Source organism: Patiria miniata, unplaced genomic scaffold, assembly GCF_015706575.1.
Source record: "Patiria miniata isolate m_02_andy unplaced genomic scaffold, ASM1570657v1 HiC_scaffold_3, whole genome shotgun sequence".
Classification (NCBI taxonomy): domain Eukaryota; kingdom Metazoa; phylum Echinodermata; class Asteroidea; order Valvatida; family Asterinidae; genus Patiria; species Patiria miniata.
In genome coordinates this window covers 3,481,913-3,501,673 of record NW_024037069.1, presented here as the reverse complement: position 1 = coordinate 3,501,673, position 19,761 = coordinate 3,481,913, and the positions used below count along the sequence as shown (strand labels likewise).

The window sequence follows — 19,761 nt, the reverse complement described above, 5'->3', positions numbered from 1 at the left end:
GCGCTTTACATTATTATTACCCCTAATCATTGGGCCAATTAAACATTCCATATATATGTACCATCTCAGCTCCCTGGGGAGTATACAGCTCGATGCAGCCTGTTAGGCGCAAGCAAGCTAATTCAATCACAATAACCATCACTGCCCTCATAGGTACCCATTTACTCCTGGGTGGAGAGAAGCAATGAGTGAAAAAGTGCCTTACCCAAGGGCACATGCACTATGACCCCGCCAGGACTCGAACCCACAACCTGCAGCTTTACCCGCAGACAACGAATCCAATGCCCTTAACCACGAGGCTACAGCACTCCACATGTCATGATAAGAGTTGTAAGTGCTTCAGGCAAGATTCGCAGGTCCAATCACAAGATGACTTGTAATAAGCCAGTTTGGTACTTCAACTGCGTATGCCCACAATGGTATAGGTCACGGGTCATTCGTGATAATAAAATGCCCATCGAGGCGCGTAAATACGCAGGGAGACGGGCGCACAATGCTTGCGTGTTAATTACAAGCAGAATGGGCATCCGCGTAACATTTACAATTCGATGCATTTATTTCGATGCTGCATAAGGATGATACATAATACATAATGTTATATATTCAAATTGACAATACATACTAGATATATTTACAATAGTGAACATTAACTAAATGGCAACATCTAGGTCCAGGGTCAAGCATCAGCTTTTGTTCCCCAGCCTATGGACAGACAGACAAGTGACAGACATACATGGAAAGACAGAGCACAGACACCGGTGTAAGACAGTAATCAAGGCCGTTATTATCCCTATTACATTTTTTAGTGTGCAATTAACAAATGAGTTTTTAGTTTTCTAGCAGAAATAGAGAGAGTGGGTGATGATTTAAAAGAGTCATCAAGACTATTCCAATATAGAGTGCCACGTTGGACAACACTATTTTTGGACAATGAAGTTCTACTATAATTAACATACAGATTTTTCTTAGTGGCACCGCGGGTATTATATGAATGAACGTTTGAAGTAAGTGTAAAACGGGTTAAAACAAGCAGGTAATGCACGATTCATATATTTATACATAAATTTTCCTAGGTTGAGATGATACAGGTAAGTGAATTTTAACAATTTTAAATTTGCAAATAAAGGCCCAGAGTGTTCACAATAGCCAGTTTTAAAAATTACTCGAACTGCTCGTTTCTGGAGAGTAAGCAGTTTGTTGCATTTAGGAGTTGGACTGCCCCAAGTCAGAATTGAGTAATTTAAATACGGTAAAACAAATGAGTTGTACATTGTGTATCAACACGTCAGCAATTTTATCCCGACTGACCTTTTACCTTACCTAGTGTAACGGATGGGACCCCCCCCCCTTCTCTTTTATTATTCACCTAAAAAAATTGATTTACGCCGGACTTCTGAAATATGTTCCTTTGTTATTATCAGAAACTTATACTGAAAATCCTCATTTTTAGACCGGCTTGTATTTATCTACATGTATAAGCTCACTGTACCCACTTGTATCTTGCTGTATACACACTGTATATACATGTAGACGCACTGATGAAGTATTATTGCGTGGACCTTTTTAAAGCTATAGTCCATCATTTGCAGCCATCCGAAAAGTAACTGGCGTAATTATTGTTGAAAAACATACTTGGTTGAAAGTGATAAGGGGACTTAACTTCCTGTGAAATGATTCTTTCTGGCAAGCTGTCATTTTGAAGCAATCAACGAAAGAAGGCCTTTAAGACGTACCGTAGGAAAATTTTAAGTAGTAGTTTGTTTGTTATTCAGCGAAGCACGCACAAGCATTGGCATGACGCACACGCGAGCGCGGTTGCTATAATTCGTCGGATCAGTGCGCAACATCGCGTATAGCTGCAATCGGCTAGTGAGAACGCGTCTCGGACGCTGAATTCAGGCCCAATTCAAAACATGATTCAGCAACTTTTGATTTGAAATTGAGATCCTAGGGAGCTGTTTTTCTCGGAATATACAGCTGAAGCTGAGCTGAAACCTCATCAGGTTAGTTGTTCAGTACCCTTCATTAGATATTGAACACTTTTGTTGCTCCAAACGAACAAAATGCACAAATTACAAATGATGGACTGTATCTTTAAACAATATGAACAGCAACTTACGGGATTTGAATTCTGGGGTTGAATTACCTTAGTACCCATGTTTGTTTGTTTTTTCAATCGGGAACCTGGTTCCATTCTACCCATTCGTGCACACGCCTATTGGCAAATCCTCAAACCCTCTGCAGATTATTTCATGGATTTTGCCTTGTTTTCCTCCAGTCTCACCTCTAATAATAGAAAACTTAACCCTAACTCCCTAGGCCTTTTTGCTAGGATGTAGCCTCAATCCTGCAAAATCCTCCAATTGGCCTCATGGAAAAAATAGCATATAGCCTCAGTCCTGCAAATTCCTCCACTATTTCTTGAATATGGTCCATGGAAAGGTGACCACTGCCTGAATCCTGCAAAATCCTCCGGCTATGACTGTTAATAGGCTGAGGCAGAGGCAGTGACATCCTGGAGCAGTGTGGAAGATTTTAAGTGTATCAAGGACTAAATTATGCTAGGCTGAGCATAAACAACACAAGGTCCGGCCCAAGACCTTGACACAGTGCGTACTCCGAAATCAGCAATGCACTTTTGCCATGTAACCTCAATCCTGCACATTCCTCCAACTTGCACAAAGGATTTTGGAGGACTCGGGACGGTTACGGTTAATTATATAACAATACACAGCCCAGTAAAACTTTCAATACAGCTCTGAGTATTAATTCCTTAGTCTTTATGTGTTGAATAAACCCAGCTCTGTGTTTCAGTGCGCGGACCCTAAAGCCTCACTGTATCTCTGCATGGTCGTCAATATGTGCGTGCAAGGATCGTCACCTAGGGGATATGCACAGCAGCTGTGGACCAGTGATGATGGCTACCGGTTGGTGGAGGCTGCCGTTGCACTGTGCGAGACAGAGTCCGAGCAGGATTTTAGGTGAGTTTTAATTCAAAGTAACACATGTTTATCGTGATATTCATTGCATATGTGTGCAAATGTTGCCCCTTCTAGAGAAATAGTGTAATCAGAAGAGGGAAAACATTAACCCTAACTCCCTAGACCTTTTTGCTAGGATGCAGCCTCAATCCTGCGAAATTCTCCAATTGGCCTCATGGAAAAATAGCATATAGCCTCAATCCTGCAAATTCTTCCATTATTACTTGAATATGGTCCATGGAGGGGTGACCTGCCTGAATCCTGCGAAATCTTGCGGCAGTGACTGTCAATATGTTGAGGCTTGGACAGTGACATCCTGGAGCAGTGCGGAGGATTTCAAGCATAAACCAGGCCTATATTTATGCATGGCTGAACAAAAACAACACAAGGTCTGGCCCAAGACCTTTTGACAAAGTGCATCCTACGAAATAAACATACTTTTGCCATACCTCGATCCTCCAAATTCCTCCACTTTGGCAAAGAGGATTTTGAAGGATTCAGGGCGGTTAGGGTTAAAGATGCATTCCCCATGCTATCTTTGAGTCCCACCTCGGAAAAAAATAGATTTGTTTCTTCAATTGCTGTTTTCCTAGCAATATGAAAGTGATTCACTCTTGAATGAGACATCGAACAAATAATTTCACAAAATTTGAAGCGAAATCCATTTTTCAAAGGGTTACAGACACGCAAATCAGAATGAAGCTTTTTTTCTGTTTAAACAAACCACACAAATTGAGAATTTTTAACTAGAACATGATCCATTTTTTAACCAGTTCACGTAGGATTCATGCAGTTTTGCGGTATTTGGAACGGATGACAGATAAACATGCAACGAGGGAGGCCAGAAATATCTGACTACGACCCGCTCGCAGCGAGCAAGGCCAGAAATATCAGGGTGTGCTACCCGCAGAACCCGTCTGGCGTCGAGGTTCATGAAATACAATCCCGCGTCTGGGTCCGGTCAATGTCAAAATAATGCCGGCGCGAACTGGTTAACAAGCACTGGGTTTATGAAATTACTGTATTCCACATGACAAAAAATCATCCTAATTTTATCAACTTTTGTGGCCAAGTATATATGTTGGTCATTATGAACATCTTCATCCTTAAAATTTTGTTAAAGAGCCATTTTCCCTTGAAATTACAGTGAACTAAATTTTCACGGATTTTTCAACATATTAAGTCAGATAAGGAGTCCGTGAAAACACCCTTATGAAAGTCCTTTGTTTACCCTTGGAGATAGACCCAGTGTACCGTTATGTATAACCAATGATAATCATCAGTGGCCAGAGTTATTTAAAAAACTGTGAAAATACTCTTACAGGATTAGTCCTGTATAAGCCCCATGTAAATGTCCGTGAAACATCTCTTAAAGATTCTTTTCACGGAGAAATCGACTTTTAATGAAAATTGAAGGGATCAGATGTTCATCGATCCCATTTTTAACTCAAAGCTCATGGGTAGTTACAGGGTCCAACTTGGAGTACTAGTGTATGTGTCCTGAAGCAAGACACTTTGTCATGAATGAAAATTCCTTTAGGCTGGGCATATGGGCTTCGTGCGCCAACGAAAGAGGGCGCCCTTTTACCTAGCAAGACGTCCCTTGGGCGGGACATTTGGCTGGTTGACGCGAACCGTTCCTTGTGTGTAACGCACGTACATCAGGGGATTTGTACTATGTACACACAGTGGTACGGCCGCATGTCGCGGCAAAATTGCAGTCAGGCAAGATGGCGTCGGTCGGTCACCCCCAACTGTTCCTTCTTTGCCGGTGAGGGGGTACTTGTGAACGGAGCGGATGGTTCATGTGACGGCAGAGATTGTGCATAGATCATAATTTCTTTGATTTATTCAGCGATGGATCTTCATCACACCCCATTTTATCGTGTTTCAATTTCTTGTAATATCAGATAACGTGTAATTATAAAGCGCCGCACATTACATGTATATCCACAATTATTGGTACTCAATGCCCAATCATTACCCCTGCTCATTAGGCCAATGAGACATACCAACGGCAATCTCGGCTCCCTGGGGAGTATACAGCTCGATGCTTCCATTTTGGCACAAAGCAGCTAAAAATTTATCCCATTAGCCATCTCTGCCCTCACAAGTACCCATTTATTTCTCAGTGGGGAGAAGCAATGACTGAATGAGTGACAAAGTGCCTTGCCCAAGGGCACACGCACCACAACCCCAGGCTGGACTCAAACCCACAACCTGCAGAATTATCCACAGACGCCAAGTTCATTGCTCCAGACCATAAGGCCCTGGCACTCTGAAATTTCAGCTCTGGTGAGATATTGAAACCCAATGCAGCCGACATCGTGATACTAAGCGCCGAGGTACGTAAGCTGGGAGTTACATGCACTAAAGTTGCAATGTTCCCCTTATCCACTTATAGTCTACAGCTTTTGCAGAGCCTGATTGTCATCCCCGAGTTCATCCCAGCTGTCTTCAACCGCCTCACCCCACCCTCCAAAATCATCCTCCTAGACATCTTAGCAGCTTACCTATCCCATGGCAGCGATGACTCTGCCTCTCTGCCCGTGGAGGCTGAAGATGAGGCAAGTGGGCGAAAGGAATCTTTTCCTTGCCTTCCTGCTGTCGAGTTCTTGGCTCAGGTCTTTGAAGAAGAGGCTGGCTCCGTCTTTGGTCTGGTGTCGGAAGAGCAGTGGGGTAACATTGAAAAGGACAAGGTGAGAGAAATCGCATTAATTTAGTTTGGGGGTGACCTTGACTGGTTCCCGATCCATCCACTGTGTATTTCGAATGTATCCAAAGTTTTTGGAGGCGGGGATTAGTCTCTTAGACCATCGCAAGTTTAATTCGCACACGGATGACGCCTGACGCTCATGCCAATACGCGGTGGCTAATAGCTTTGGCACATTCAGGAAGTCGTGCGTACTTCGCTCGCGAACCAATACAGTATACGCACGGTGTGTTCCCTGTCCAAGGAGCTCTCAAAAGTGGTAAAAATGTGCCCTCTTTTGTAGGCGCACGAAGCCTATAGGCCTAAATCCATTAAGGCGGGATTGGAGGTAATTGCCTGCATGGGGTCCGTGGACAAGTGGAGTTCGAGTGTCTCTGGAGAAGACATTCGAATAAGTGTTGAGCATTGGGTCAGTTTGACAAGGCCAAACCAAACCGAAACATTATAGATATTTATAAACGAGTCTGAACCGAAACTGCTCTTACTCCCTAAACTGACCCGACCCGACAAAAAGTTTCAACGAAAACCGACCCGAAACCGAACCGGAAAAAACCCTGAATATCTGGCTTGGGCTTTCCTGGTACTCATCATTCAACATGGCTTCCATTTGACTTCCTTTTATCCACGCTGTGGGGTGAGACGTTGTCTTTCCTTAATGGCCCTGTTCCACGCAGTCCGATTTCTGACATCCATATTAGCGAAGTTTGACGGTCTTGAGGTCTTCTGCAAGTGTCTCATGCCAGGTCTTCCGTGGCTTGCCTTGTAGTCTTGGGCCGACTATTTCAAAGACTATTGAGCCGACTATTTCATATCTCTAGGATGCATCGCAGCTGCGACGCGTCCTGCGATCCTTCGACAAAACACGTCGTAAGTGCGACGCATCGTAGTTGTATTTATAGCACAACTCGGTGACTGTTTTATGTATTTAGTCCGCGAACAGTAAATGGTTGTCGGACATTCAACAAAGAGTCGTCGGATCTCAGCATGAAATTTGTTAAAACGTAAAACAAAATGGCGGCCGTGCGATGCAATTTTGAAGAAATACAGGCTGTCGGTGGACTGTATAGCTACTTTGCAATTTCAATTGCAATAATCCAGTCAAATTTATAATTTTTCAATGGATTTTCTATTTACAACTTTACACACATTGCATCGGTATTATAATCTCGTTTATGTAATGTTTATGGCATAAAACTGGCTTAGAAAATGACATTTCTTATTTTGTGATGACCACTAGACTCGTAACTTCCGACGTGTTTTAAGCCGTTGTCAAGGAACTTACGACGCGTTCAACACATCGCAACTTTCGTGAAATGGATCATACGACGCGTCGCAAGTTGTGACGTATTACACGTCGTAACTCGAGTTGCGACGCGTCGCAGCGCTTCGTGAAATCGGGTGCATGTCTCGCTGCCGTACATGTAGGTCATGCATTTCCGTATGCACGCAGCGCGCACACTTTGCCTTTTACTTTTGGGGGTGGTGCTCTGGAGGTCAGGAAGGGGGCCAACTCACGAAACTTTTTCCAAAACACTTTTTCCAGTTACTGCAGCCGCCGCACTGCAGGGTAGAATTGATTTACAAGGAGTGAATACAAGTGGGTTTTTCTGTGAATCTAGGGTCCAAAGTGCGACATTTTTCCTGTCCCATTTTACCTTGATACTTTGCAATTTGCCATTTAACTTGTATTAAGACTAACTTTGAACACTGTTTTTTATTTATTGGGTAGGTAGTTTGCTATTCATAATCAATCTTGAAGAAATGACACCCATTTCATACCCTAAATCATTTAATATTTAAGAATCCTCCACTTTGTAGCAAAACAAATGACATCAATGGAGTCATATAAAAACCTGCTTTAAAAATGTTATTAATGCGGAGAAAATATTGGGGGACATTGACATCCTGCCCCCTATCCCCCTCCATCTAGCCTCCCCCCCCCTATCTCCCCCTAACCCCACCTACCCCCCCCCCCCCTCCATCATTGCCATCCGCTCCACCCGACCCAACCCATGTGCATCAATCATTTTAACTGGCCTATTCCACCAAATTACATGTTTTGCATTGTAGGTGAGGAGATGGCAGTATGTTGAATGCACCATGAATTTTGGGTTATGATCATGTCAGGCAATAAGAGAAAGGTTTATGGTAGCAACATGTGACAAATCTCGTTTGTGAGGTTCTGAAAAGAACCGAGGTAAACTCAACGTTATGAATGGTATACAATGTACATGGTATACAAATAGTGAGTGGATCAGCGTGGAATGGGAAGAATATTATATCAAGGTAAATCTGGACTTCGCCGAGTGAACTGGAAAAGTCCAGATTTTACCGAGCGATAATATTCCTCTCATTTCACAATATAAAGCCACTCAGTATTTGTTATTTGATATATTTGAACTTTTATTTCAATACAAAATTGGTGAAAAATGTATTTCTCTCTTCCAAACCACCCCTCCACAAAAATGTTTGAAACCAACGCTGTAGCGCTGGCTCTTTGGAACAATACGCGCTACGCGCAACATTGAATGCGCACACCACCATGCATTTGCACACAAATACCGCGTCACGGAACAAGACTGATCCTAACTGTTCAATAGTATTTCCCATTCCCCATGGGCGGATAGTACTTTTTGAGCCCCGGCGTGAATGGCAGTAATAACGAATGTCACGTGATGTGAGTTCCGCCAATCAAATGACAAGGATCTGTATGTCGGTTATATAATATACATGTACTCTGCCCATCCTCATGAGACTGAAGGGATTCCAAGATACATAACTCCACAATACCGGTACATAGAGAATTCTATCAGGAAACTTCATTCCTAATTTGGCATAGACTCGAGTCTTAAGTCCATGAATTTTCCAAAGGTTACATGTAGTAGCAACAGTTGAAACATTTGCACAGGAACTGTTGTTCGGATTTGTATTTACAAAAAATGTATACTGTGTTTTTGTCACAACTGTGCGCAGGGTTTCAACGTCTCTGCCTCTTTTTTCCTTTTGCACTTTTTCGCTACAGCAAAAGTGAGGATTTTTTGCGTTGCAGAGTTCGGCATTCAACAGACTTGGGCAAAAAATTTCAATTGTTGCCTTTCAACAAACACTTGAAATCCAGTTGCCTGGGTGATTTCGGCGATCCGCTTGTTGGAGTAGACACATCCCCAGTCGATATCCTCCTCAGCTTCTTCCTCTTCTTCAACCACGGGGTTGTTTTTTGGGGGATTTTTTTTGTCTTGTTTTGGGGCTTAATTTTTTATGGTGCTTAAACCCAGACTTCACCAGTTTGTGCAACTGTGAGATGTAGAAATTGCTCATCATGTTAATTTTCCTGGCTGTCAGATTCCAAGTACACAGACACGTTTCAGGCATCGCACACATAATTGAACCACCCTCCCGCCCCACTCAACCCCACTCAACCCCACCCTTGTGCATCAATCATTTTCTCATGTCACCAAATTACATGTTTTACATTGTAGTTGAAAAGATAGCAGTATGTGGTATGCTTTCAGGCAATAAGATAAAGGTTTACGGCAGCAACATGTAGCAAATCTCTTTTGTCATGCTTGTGAGTTTGTGACGTTCTGAAAAGAACCGAGGGAAACGTGACGTTATGGATGGTAAACATGGTATACTCTGCCTGCCTCATGAGACTGAAAGGATTCCAACAGTTTCAGGCATCACACGTATAATTGAACCAACAATGCATCACACAGCAGCATTTTATTGAGACAAGATAAGTTTTGCAGCAGCACCATGTGAATAAATCTCTTTTGTGAGTATGTGTGGTTCTGAAAAGAACCGGAGGGACTCAACGTTTCGGACAGTATGCTCTGCTCGTCAGGAGAATGAGGGATTCCAACGATGATGCAGTGTTATAAGGATGGGTGCGGGTGAGGCGTGAGAAGGATGCAAACTGGTGAAGCTCGAAACCGGTGAAGCTCCGGTTCTTTTCAGAACCACACATACTCACAAAAGAGATATTCCCCTCCGGTTCTTTTCAGAACCACACATACTCACAAAAGAGATTTATTCACATGGTGCTACCGCAAAACTTATCTTGTGTTAGTATCTTTCCACCATGCAAACTTTCAAATCTCAGCATTTTATTGAATTAGCTGCAGTTACATGTACCTCTCTTATCACTTTTCCTGCCAGAGACAACAAGAGCATTTGTGACCGGCTCTACAAAAAAAGGGTATTAAGTCGCGCTGAGCATTATTGTGTAATGGCCCCCTCAACATTGAGAGAGTGAAAATTTTGTCAAAATGTGATTTTCATTTTTTTATCATGAATGACATCTTTAATACCTACAGTTTCAGGTTTCCGTAACAGAAATGTTAATTTTGATGAACAAAGTGAAAAAAACCCAACAATTTTGTGTGTATCGTTCTGTTGTTCTACAACAAAGCCAGCTATTTCAAAGCCTGTTTTCTCAGTTGTGTAATTTGAACTCCAAGGAAGTACATGTAATCAACATGCAAATACCTCACATCTCCAGAATGGGAGGAGCTATGGAGCTCTATTATATACCAAATGAAAGCTTACACTGTGTAGTTTCCAACCATGTATATAACTCAATTTCATTTGCGACATAATACCTTTTTTGTGGAGCCGGTCACATTTCAGAGTAGCAAGGTTTACTGACTTCCCAGGAAGCAATGACTTGTAGGTAGGAAGTGGGTTCATTAAGTGACATAAATCAGTCACGTTAGGAATGTACCATACCCTCTAGTCCCTCCCAGACCCCGTGGCAGCCACCATGAATCAGCAGTTTGCTTGATAATGGTCCTTCAGTTCTAATAGCTGTAATGTCTGGTCATTAAAGATCTTGATTAATGCCATTAACAACAGTTAAAGCCAGAGTCCATCATTTGCAGCTATCCAAAATGTAACTGGCGTAATTGTTGATGCAAAACATACTTTGTTGAAAGATAGTAAGGGAACTAAACTCAATGTAAAATAATTCTTTCTGGCAATATTTCTTCATTTTGAAGAAATCAATGAAAGAAAACCTTTCCAACGGTGCGTCTTAAGAAGCACCGTTGGAAATTTCTGTTAGTAGTTTCGTTTTTTTATTCGGCGAAGCACGCGCAAGCGTTGACACGACGCACACACGCACGTGGTTGCTATAATTTGTCTGATTGTTGTGCGACATCGCGTAGCTGCAATCAGCCCAGTGAGAACGTGTCTCGGATGCTGAATTCATGCCCAATTCAAAACATGATTCAGCAACTTTTGATTTGAAATTGAGATCCTAGAATGTTGTTTTTCTCAAAATATACAGCTGAAGCTGAGCTAAAACTTCATCAGGTTAGCACCCTTCTTTAGATTTTGAGCACTTTTGTTGCTTCAAACTAACAAAATGCACAAATTACAAACGATGGACTATGCCTTTAAGGTTTTTCCCCTCGGGTGATATGCTGTGTCGCCTTTTTTAGCAAAATCTGGACCACGTTTTGTGTAGCTGCTATTAGTGAAGCAAAAGTTAAGAACTGGTCGCAAATAATACCTAGAGATGTTTCGCTGGTTCCCGCACGATCAAGATGGTAGAAACTCACAGTTGTCAACCACTCAATAGAGCGTAGCGCGTGGTACTGTTGAACACAGACGCCCACGCAGCGAGCGCGCAGCAGGCCAGGTATAGGGCTCGTTCAATGACGGCCATTTCTGTAGGAGAAGTGCAACTACGTATTTTACGCAATCTAGCACGCATTGCGCAGTGTTAAAAATGTTCCATACACGCGCGCGCTTGTTGCTCGAAATGTGTTCGAAATACGACGCAGCCGATGCTCGTTATGCAAGTTGACGCTCAAAATGCCGATGCACGTGGATGGTCTGTAGGAAATGACGTCATTTGAACGAGACCTATACGCGCACTATTGTCAACTATCACAATGACAGCTTCAACTAGATCGACGAAAAAGGAGAAATAAAGACAATGTCTTGAATTGTATTTCTTGCAAATCAAGTCAGCCTGATATTTAGATAATAATAAGAATATTGGATGGCTTTTTCGGGAGATACAAGAAAACATTGCACTCGCAATATGACAATATATTGCACTCATCTTTGACTCGTGCAATATTGTCATAGCGAGTGCAATATATTCTTGTATCCACCTCAAAGCCATCTAATATTATATAATTAGCTTTAATGTAACAATGTCATGCCTGCAAAGCATGTTTCCTTATTTTGCTGAAGGAGGATAAGTAACTTCACTGTGTTGTCTTGTATTTCTTTTAGAAACCCCTGTTTGTGATGAGACTACTCAACACACTGTGTGAGGCAACTGCACATCCCGAAGCAAGGAAAATCCTGCAGCAGAGAATGTCTTTGCTGGAATGTAGCCTAGGTAGGTATTTTCTTGTGAATATCCATAATTATTGACTTATTGGATAATTGCACAATGTGAAAGGATTTTTTTTTTTTTTGGCGAGTTTTTGTGGTTCTGTGAAAAACTCAAATTTCACGTGGTGCAGCAACAACCATACTCCTATTCCTGATTTCATCATGCTAACCTTGAATCTCACTTCAGTGGGTTTACATGTTCTTGTATTGCCAGCTTTATTCATGTTTTTGCATTGGCTCGCCAGGATAGGCAGTAGAGTTATAAACACCGCAAAAAAAGAAAGTCCACACAAATTGGAGGGGTCATCATTTTGAATCTGATCGTCTTATAACATATGATCCTGTTATTTAGATAGACGTTTAGATAATTTTTTTAGCTACATTTTGATACCCCGTGTGCTAGCAAAGACTGTAAATCGTCCAACATTGACAACGGTTCATGAAAAATGATGCAGTTTGAAAAAGTTGCAAATTTAAAGATGACGTGAGGAGAAATTAAGCACAAACATACACGCCCGTAATTGGCCCCTATCAACTGCACAGTGCCCAAAACAAAGCGCGAGTAATTCAATTTTGCGTTTTCCAATGCATTCAAGCACTGTGCGATCAATTTTCCCTGCCGTTTCTTTCGGGCAGTGTAACATTGTCACACAACAATTTCTTTATATTTGCAACTTTTCAAACTCTACCGTTTTTTATAAACCACTGTCATTGTTGGACGATATACAGTCTTTGGTAGCAAACGTGGTGACAAAATGTAGCTGTTAAATCAAAGGTCTATAAAGACCCCTCCAATGACGGTGGACTTTCTTTTTTGGCGGTGTTACTAAAAAATATACACCGGCCATTTGTTTACTGTCATAGAAAAGAGTGTAATGAATATGTTTAAATAATTGTATACTGTACTTGCAGGCCTAGTTTCAAGAAAGAAAAAAAAAATTGAATGGAGTTACATACATAAAAGTGATACATCAGCATGATGACACTTGTTCAAACCTCAGACAACTCCCCTCCCCTTCCTCCCCCCACGACCAAAAAATCCCAGAAAAATGTCTGGTCCCTTAGCAGATTTATTGAATTTACCGTTTAGCTGTGCAATCTTCCCAAGGGTGTCTGGTGTGTGGCAACCATCCATCACCACCTAGGATACACTGTGGAATTTGCGGGCGTGACCATTGTCAGTCCGCTAATATGAAAATTGCCCCTGTCAGATGCAGTTTAGAGATTGACCTATAATGTTATCTAGGCTTCCTCATGTGTTCCATCGTAGAAATACAGCTTGCTTAATAGCCAAAAAATATACCTCCAAGAATAGAAAATAAGTTAATGGTTATTTTTAAAACACCAAGTTACCGTAGCACTGACCATGCTGAAGTATGTTTCTTTCCATGACGTACATGTAGATACGTGTCGAACCAAAATAATTTGGTTGACAAAAAATCTTTTTTAGTAGGGTTAAAATTATTTATTGATAAGATGGAATTTTGCGTTGGGGTGATGTAAATCAATAGTAGGTTTTACCTTTCACTGACGTTTAAACACTGTATACTCAGTGTGTTACCTCCGAGTGAAAGTTGGAAAAAATCACTCGGGTGGGACTCGAACCCACGACCTCCTGCTTTCTAGTGCAGACATCTTATCACCGAACTTGCGAGGAACCCACGACCTCGAATGTGATGTACATTTAGCAGCGCGTACCGCAATTAAACTATTCATAAGATAGAATTTTGTGTCAGGGTGATGTACGGTAAATCAATGATAGGTTTTGTCCTTCACTGACGTATACTCAGTGTGTTAATTACCACCCGAGTGAAGGTTGAAAAAAAATAATTGGGGTTGGATACGAACCCATGACCTCCTGAAAATATTTAGTTGATTTATGTAGGATTATTCAGAAATTGGCCAGGATCGACCACGAAAGTCGTTTGACTTATTTCCAGTGGGGTCTCTTGTATCTACAAGTGCAATCTTGAGGTGGATGCCACTTCCTGCAAAGATAGGGAATTCTTGCAAAGTCATTGGATTTTTGGTTCTTTCTTTGAAAGTCCAGACAGATTTTACGAATTTTCTTGAAATGTTAAGCAACATTTTTAAAGTGTCTTTTGCTTAATACTACATTCTAATAGGCAACAGTAGAAGAAAGTGTTGTGTCACTGTACAGGGTGAGTAAAAAAAAAAAAACGGAACCCAAATGGCAGGACCAATTCCTGAACGAAGTTTTGGCTGTAGCAGTTTCAAACTTTAGGATATGAAAACCCAATCAATGAGCTTTCTTTTAGTACAAGAATCATTCACATCACTCATGTACTTTTCAAGTTAGAAAATGTGAACACAAACACCGTTTTAAAGTTCTGTCCACGAATCACAAAAAAGGGAAGTGTTCTTTCAGCAAAACGAAAACAATTCACAAAGGGATGTGTGTGAATCGATTTCGTCTTCCTGGAAGAACACGTATTTTTTTTGGTGATCCGTGGACAGAACTTTAAAACGGTTTTGCGTTCAAAATTCCCTAAGTTGAAAAGTACATTGAGTGATTTGAATGGCCTTTTATATCCTAGAGTTTGAAAGTTCTACAGCAAAACTTCATTTGAAAATGGGTCCTGTCATTTGGGTTTCGTTTTTTTTATACTCGCCCTGTATAGGTAATGTGAGTAGTGGCCCTTGTTTTACAGAATTGATTTTTGCAAAAGGGTACGGTACAAGTCCTGTACAACGTTTGAGGAATCTTGTACATGTAAAGGGCTGTTTGTTTCATTCCAGATCCTGATCGAGATCATGCTATCTAGCACCATGCGAAAACAAACAGAACCACACTCGCGCATCAAATCCTTAAGGGCGCACACGTCTGCTTCAGATTTTGTACACAGAATCAACCCTACTATTTTTAAACTTTACGAAAATACACTCTAACAGAATTTTGAAGTCTACTAAACAAAATCTCACTTTTTCTCCCGTCCGTCATGCACGTCGGGTTCGTTGATCTTGCGAACCCACCTCGTGAGCAGGATCAGTTAAAATGTGATCCGGAGCAGCTATCAGCGCGTCGGATCACTGATCACAATCCAGACCTGCGCGAAACAAACAGGCCCCTAATATGAACTCTGGCCTCAGTAAAGTTTGAGAAGTATGAAGGGATTAATTGCATGTATTTCAAGTAATGAGATCCTGCAAATGCTACATGTACTTCTTGATTTTCTCACATCACTCTGAATACAGTTGTTGTTAAATACATGTATATTTCCTATGTTTTTCATGTTATGTGTCTTCGTCATGAGTATTGCCATTGAGTCAGGTAAAGTTAAGTTTTCATACATGTACCAGTAATCCAGTAGAAATTTTCTGAACCTAGAAATGTTCTTTCCTATGAACTTTTTTTGTTGATTTGCATTCCCATGGGGTCCTAGAACAAATTCAGCTTGGTTGCCCAAATGGTACGTTTGGGCAACTCTGCTAATTTGCATAAATTCAAAATGGCCGCCGGACGCCATCTTGGAAATTTATCTTTTGAACCACTTGTCCTAGAATGATGTATAATATATCCATTAAGGGGTTTTGTGATGTGTAGAATCCATTTCTGGGGTTATTTTTTTAATTCAAGGTCAAGTTCAGGTGATAATGGCCAGTTCAAGGTCGAATTTGACCTCTTGGTGGACAATGAAAAAAAAATCAACTAAAACTTACACTTTAATAGTTAATGATGCCAAAAATAGATAATCAAACAATATCAGCCCCAATTACCCGTAAAAAATGGTGAGAACTCAAATTTGTGTTATTTTTTTCCATTTCAAGGTCAAGGTCAAGGCTAACTGTCATATTTGTTTTAGATGTTTTGGCACATAAAGGACCCTATACATTGGAGTAAATCTTTGCCGGTGAGTGGGGGAAATTTGACAGGCAGGCTGGAGGGGGGGGGGGGGGGCTGGACACCACATTACACTAGGGGGCGCCCTTCAAAATATAGATGTAACAATATATTAACATGTATACTCACGCTTACGGTACATCAAAACTGCGCATTTTTAAAGCTTTTTTGCTTTTAGTTAAACACATTGGGTTTGTTGGGATGTTCGAAAAATACCTCAAGATCTGCATTTTGATTTCCTCATCACGAAAAAGAGGGGTGGGGGTTGATTCAATAGCCAATCCCCTCTGGTATACAAGTTGGGGATATATACAATGTACCTCCCATCCCCCTCCCAGGATTTTCGCCCCTGACCCTATTTTTCTATTCTTTTCTTTTTCTTTAGGATTCGAGATGGCTAATGCAGCACTTGATGATGGGAAGTGCCTCCTCTCAACTTGCAGCAGGTCTGGACCCCTCAAAACATTCAAGCTACAAGCCGTGAAGAAAGTGATTGAGTGCGCAATAGAGCGATATGACCACGAGTCTCTTAGCAGAATGCAGACTATTTTGGACTCTCAAGGAGATCAAGCATCGGTGGAACTTCATAAAAACTGTTATTGTTCATTCACCTCAAAGGATCATATCAAAAAACTTGTGGCAAAGAAGAGGAAGGATGGTTCAGTTGATATTGATGAGCCACCAGTTGCCAGAATAAGAAGGTCACAAGTAATAGAGTTTGATTTCAAGAAACAATGCTTGTTTTGTGGTAAAGCTTGTGAAACTGTAAACCCTAAACATCCTGAAAGGTGGGAAAGGGTAGTACAGTGCGAAAGAAAAGGTGTCAAAGATGCTCCACCTTTCAAAGCTGTTGTATTGCAATATTGTAATGACCGTAATGATGTGTGGAGTAGGGAAGTTGCTTTGCGTTGTCATGGTGTACATGATTTATCTGCCGCTGAGGCACAATATCATGTACGCTGTTATGACGAATTTAGGAAAATGCCCGTTTATTCTGAACAGACCCCCACACTGGATGATAAAGCATTGCAATTGCTTGTTGATGAGATGTATATTAATCGAAAGATATATACTTGGACATCCATTGAACTACACGATAAGTATGTGAGTTATGGTGGTCAGTTGACACGAAAGCAAATGTTTACTAAGCTGGTTACGCACTTGGGTGATGATGTTGTAGTACTTTGCATTGAAGGTTGTGCATCCATTGTTGGATTCCGTGAGTATGTTGGTAGAATTTTTAAGGTTTCCAAAGTAGACACTGTGGATGAGGAGAAAGAGGATGCCTTGGTAAGAAAGATCACAACGGAGGCACGTGGTATTCCAGTCAACAACAAAAACTATGATCTTGGTGATTTCACTCATGCCAAGACAAAACAACAAACTAGTACTACACTGCTTAGGTTTATCTCCAAGCTAATATCAAACAGTGAAGTCACAAAAACATCACTGAGTCTTTCGCAATCCATACAATATCAAATTACCAAAACACGTAACCAAACAACACTTGGGTTGGGTGTCAAACTACACCACAAGTTTGGTAGCAGATATCTCATTGACATCTTAAATGAACATGGATGCACTGTGTCTTATGATGAGGTGCTGCGGTTCCGCAAGTCGGCGGCCAAGTATGTAAGTGACAATTCTGCAACGTTGCATGAAATGATGGGGCTTAGTCGGACAGTCGGACTCGTATTTGGCTGGTATGACAACTTCGACTTGTTGGTGTCAACTCCAAATGGTCGACGTGAGACACACGCCATGGCAACAGAATTTCAGATGCACCCAGCTGGGATTATCGAGACTGGCAGCACTCAGCCTGGTGTCAGTACTCTCATCATTCCTCGCCTCACGACCAAGCAGTCTAAGTCTGTGGGCAATAACAGGGCCATTCCACTTATGCACTATACTGGTCCGAAGAAAGTGAAGCCCCCTGCAGTACCTACTAGCAAGACTGGGATCAGCTACTCCGACGTGTGCGCTCAGCAGGCCAGTCTGGTGGCTGCCCAAGAGAAGGACACGCAGTGGCTCAACAGCCTGAGTCAGGGGCAAGATGCTATGGAGTGGAATGGTTTCAACAATCAGCTAACCAGGAGCCAGGGCGTACTCAAACCTGGGACCACCTATATGTTTGGTCCTCTGATTGATGCACCACCCTCTCACCCAGACACTATCCTCACAACGCTCACTTACATGCAGAGGTCACTGGTTGATATGGGGATGGCATATGTTCATGTTTGCATGGACATGCAGTTGTATGCAGTAACCAAACAGGTGTGCTGGTATCAGCCTATGCAGTTCAAAAATGTCATCACCCATCCTGGTGGGATGCATATTATACAGTCGTTCATTAGCTGCATCGCGAAGCTGATGAAAGGTTCTGCGTTGGAAGTGTATGTTGCCGCAGCATATGGGGGGCTGACAGGTATTTTCAATGGGAAGTCTTGGGTGAAAGCCATGCGGTCATTCCGTGGTGTATCAGCAGCACTCTTGAAGCGCTTTCTGTCAACTGGACAAAAGACATTTGAGCAGATAGAGATGTATCTGGAGAGTGCCCGCCTCCATCCCACTGGCAGACACTGGGTGGACAACTTCCTTCTCCCAATGCTCCTAATTCACCAGTTTGAGCGTGCAGAGAGAGAGGGTGACATCTACTTGAAGCATTTGACCATGAAGCGCATGATGAAGTACTTCTTCCTCGCTGGTCATGTGCAGTACGCCCGCTATCTCACGCAGTACCTCCTGGAGATGCGTGCACTCCATGTCGAAGACAAAGTGGACCTTGTCTGTCGGCACCATGATGGATACTGGAACGCTGTCTCTGCTGACCAGTTTGGTGAGCAGACTGCCATCAAGATCGGTAAGGGAGCTCTCAAGGGCATGACCCTTTCTGCTGAGCTAGTCTGTGAGTGGATCGACGCCTTCCCTATCACTGTTTACGTCGCAGACCGTGTGGACTTTATCTACTATGACTATACTCCAGGCCAATCGGCGCAGAAGCAGCACAAGGAGGAGTTGAAGCACCGGCGCATCATTGATGCACATGATCGGGGTCTCATTGATGCAGAGGTGGAGAATTACCCACACCCACTGGAAGATCACCGCCCTCATCTATACAATCCCGTCACTGGCCAACGTGCCTCCGCTAATGTGAATGTGGCGGATTCAATTGTGATTGGAGAAAAGATGGAAAGCAAATACATTGCCAGTCTCCCTGACGGGTTCTACAGTGCAATTAGTAGCCCCATCAAGACGATGCATATTCTCAAGAATCAGGGCAAGGGCAACAAGGCCAAGCCAGTAATAGACCTTGAGAACATTTTTCTCCGGCTATTGCTGATTGGTCAGCGGCGGCAGGTGGAGCTTGAGCCTCTGTTTGCCTACGAACTGTGTGCTGTGCCGTCATCGCTCATTGATGGGCATGGTTGTCTCCGTAAAGCCAGTAAGTCTGGTCTGGTCAAATGCCTCGGCGTGCTTGAAGTCTCGCCATCACCTGCTGATATTGTCATCGTGGATGTTTCACAACTGTTCTACCACATTGTGTGGCCACATGGTGGCACTGCCTCAGATCTGATTGCGTCCATCCATGGTCATTTAAATCGCTATCCAGATGGTACTGAGAAAATTGTTGTCTTTGATAAGTACCAAGATGTCTCTGCCAAAGATCACGAGAGAATGCGGCGAGCTGGTGAAGTTATCATCGACTATGAACTATCCATCACAAGTCCTCTGCCCAAAAGAGATGTAATCCTGCATAGCAAGAATAACAAGCGGATGCTGGCGAGCATCTTGTGTACCTTCAATCTAGGAGATAAGGCGACAATGGAGACCCAGGACGATGGTGTGTTTGGTCA

The 19,761-nt window shown here is 42.3% G+C and overlaps 1 protein-coding gene across 1 annotated transcript in view; it reads left to right on the top strand.

Annotated features, from left to right (window-relative positions):
- Positions 1-19,761, top strand: part of LOC119738043 (ataxin-10-like) — a 43,322-nt gene that overhangs the window by 6,306 nt on the left and 17,255 nt on the right. The window contains exons 4-6 of the mRNA XM_038212763.1: positions 2,802-2,981; positions 5,386-5,680; positions 11,941-12,049. Of these exons, the coding sequence (XP_038068691.1) occupies positions 2,802-2,981; positions 5,386-5,680; positions 11,941-12,049 (584 nt within the window). The remainder of the gene's footprint in view (positions 1-2,801; positions 2,982-5,385; positions 5,681-11,940; positions 12,050-19,761) is intronic.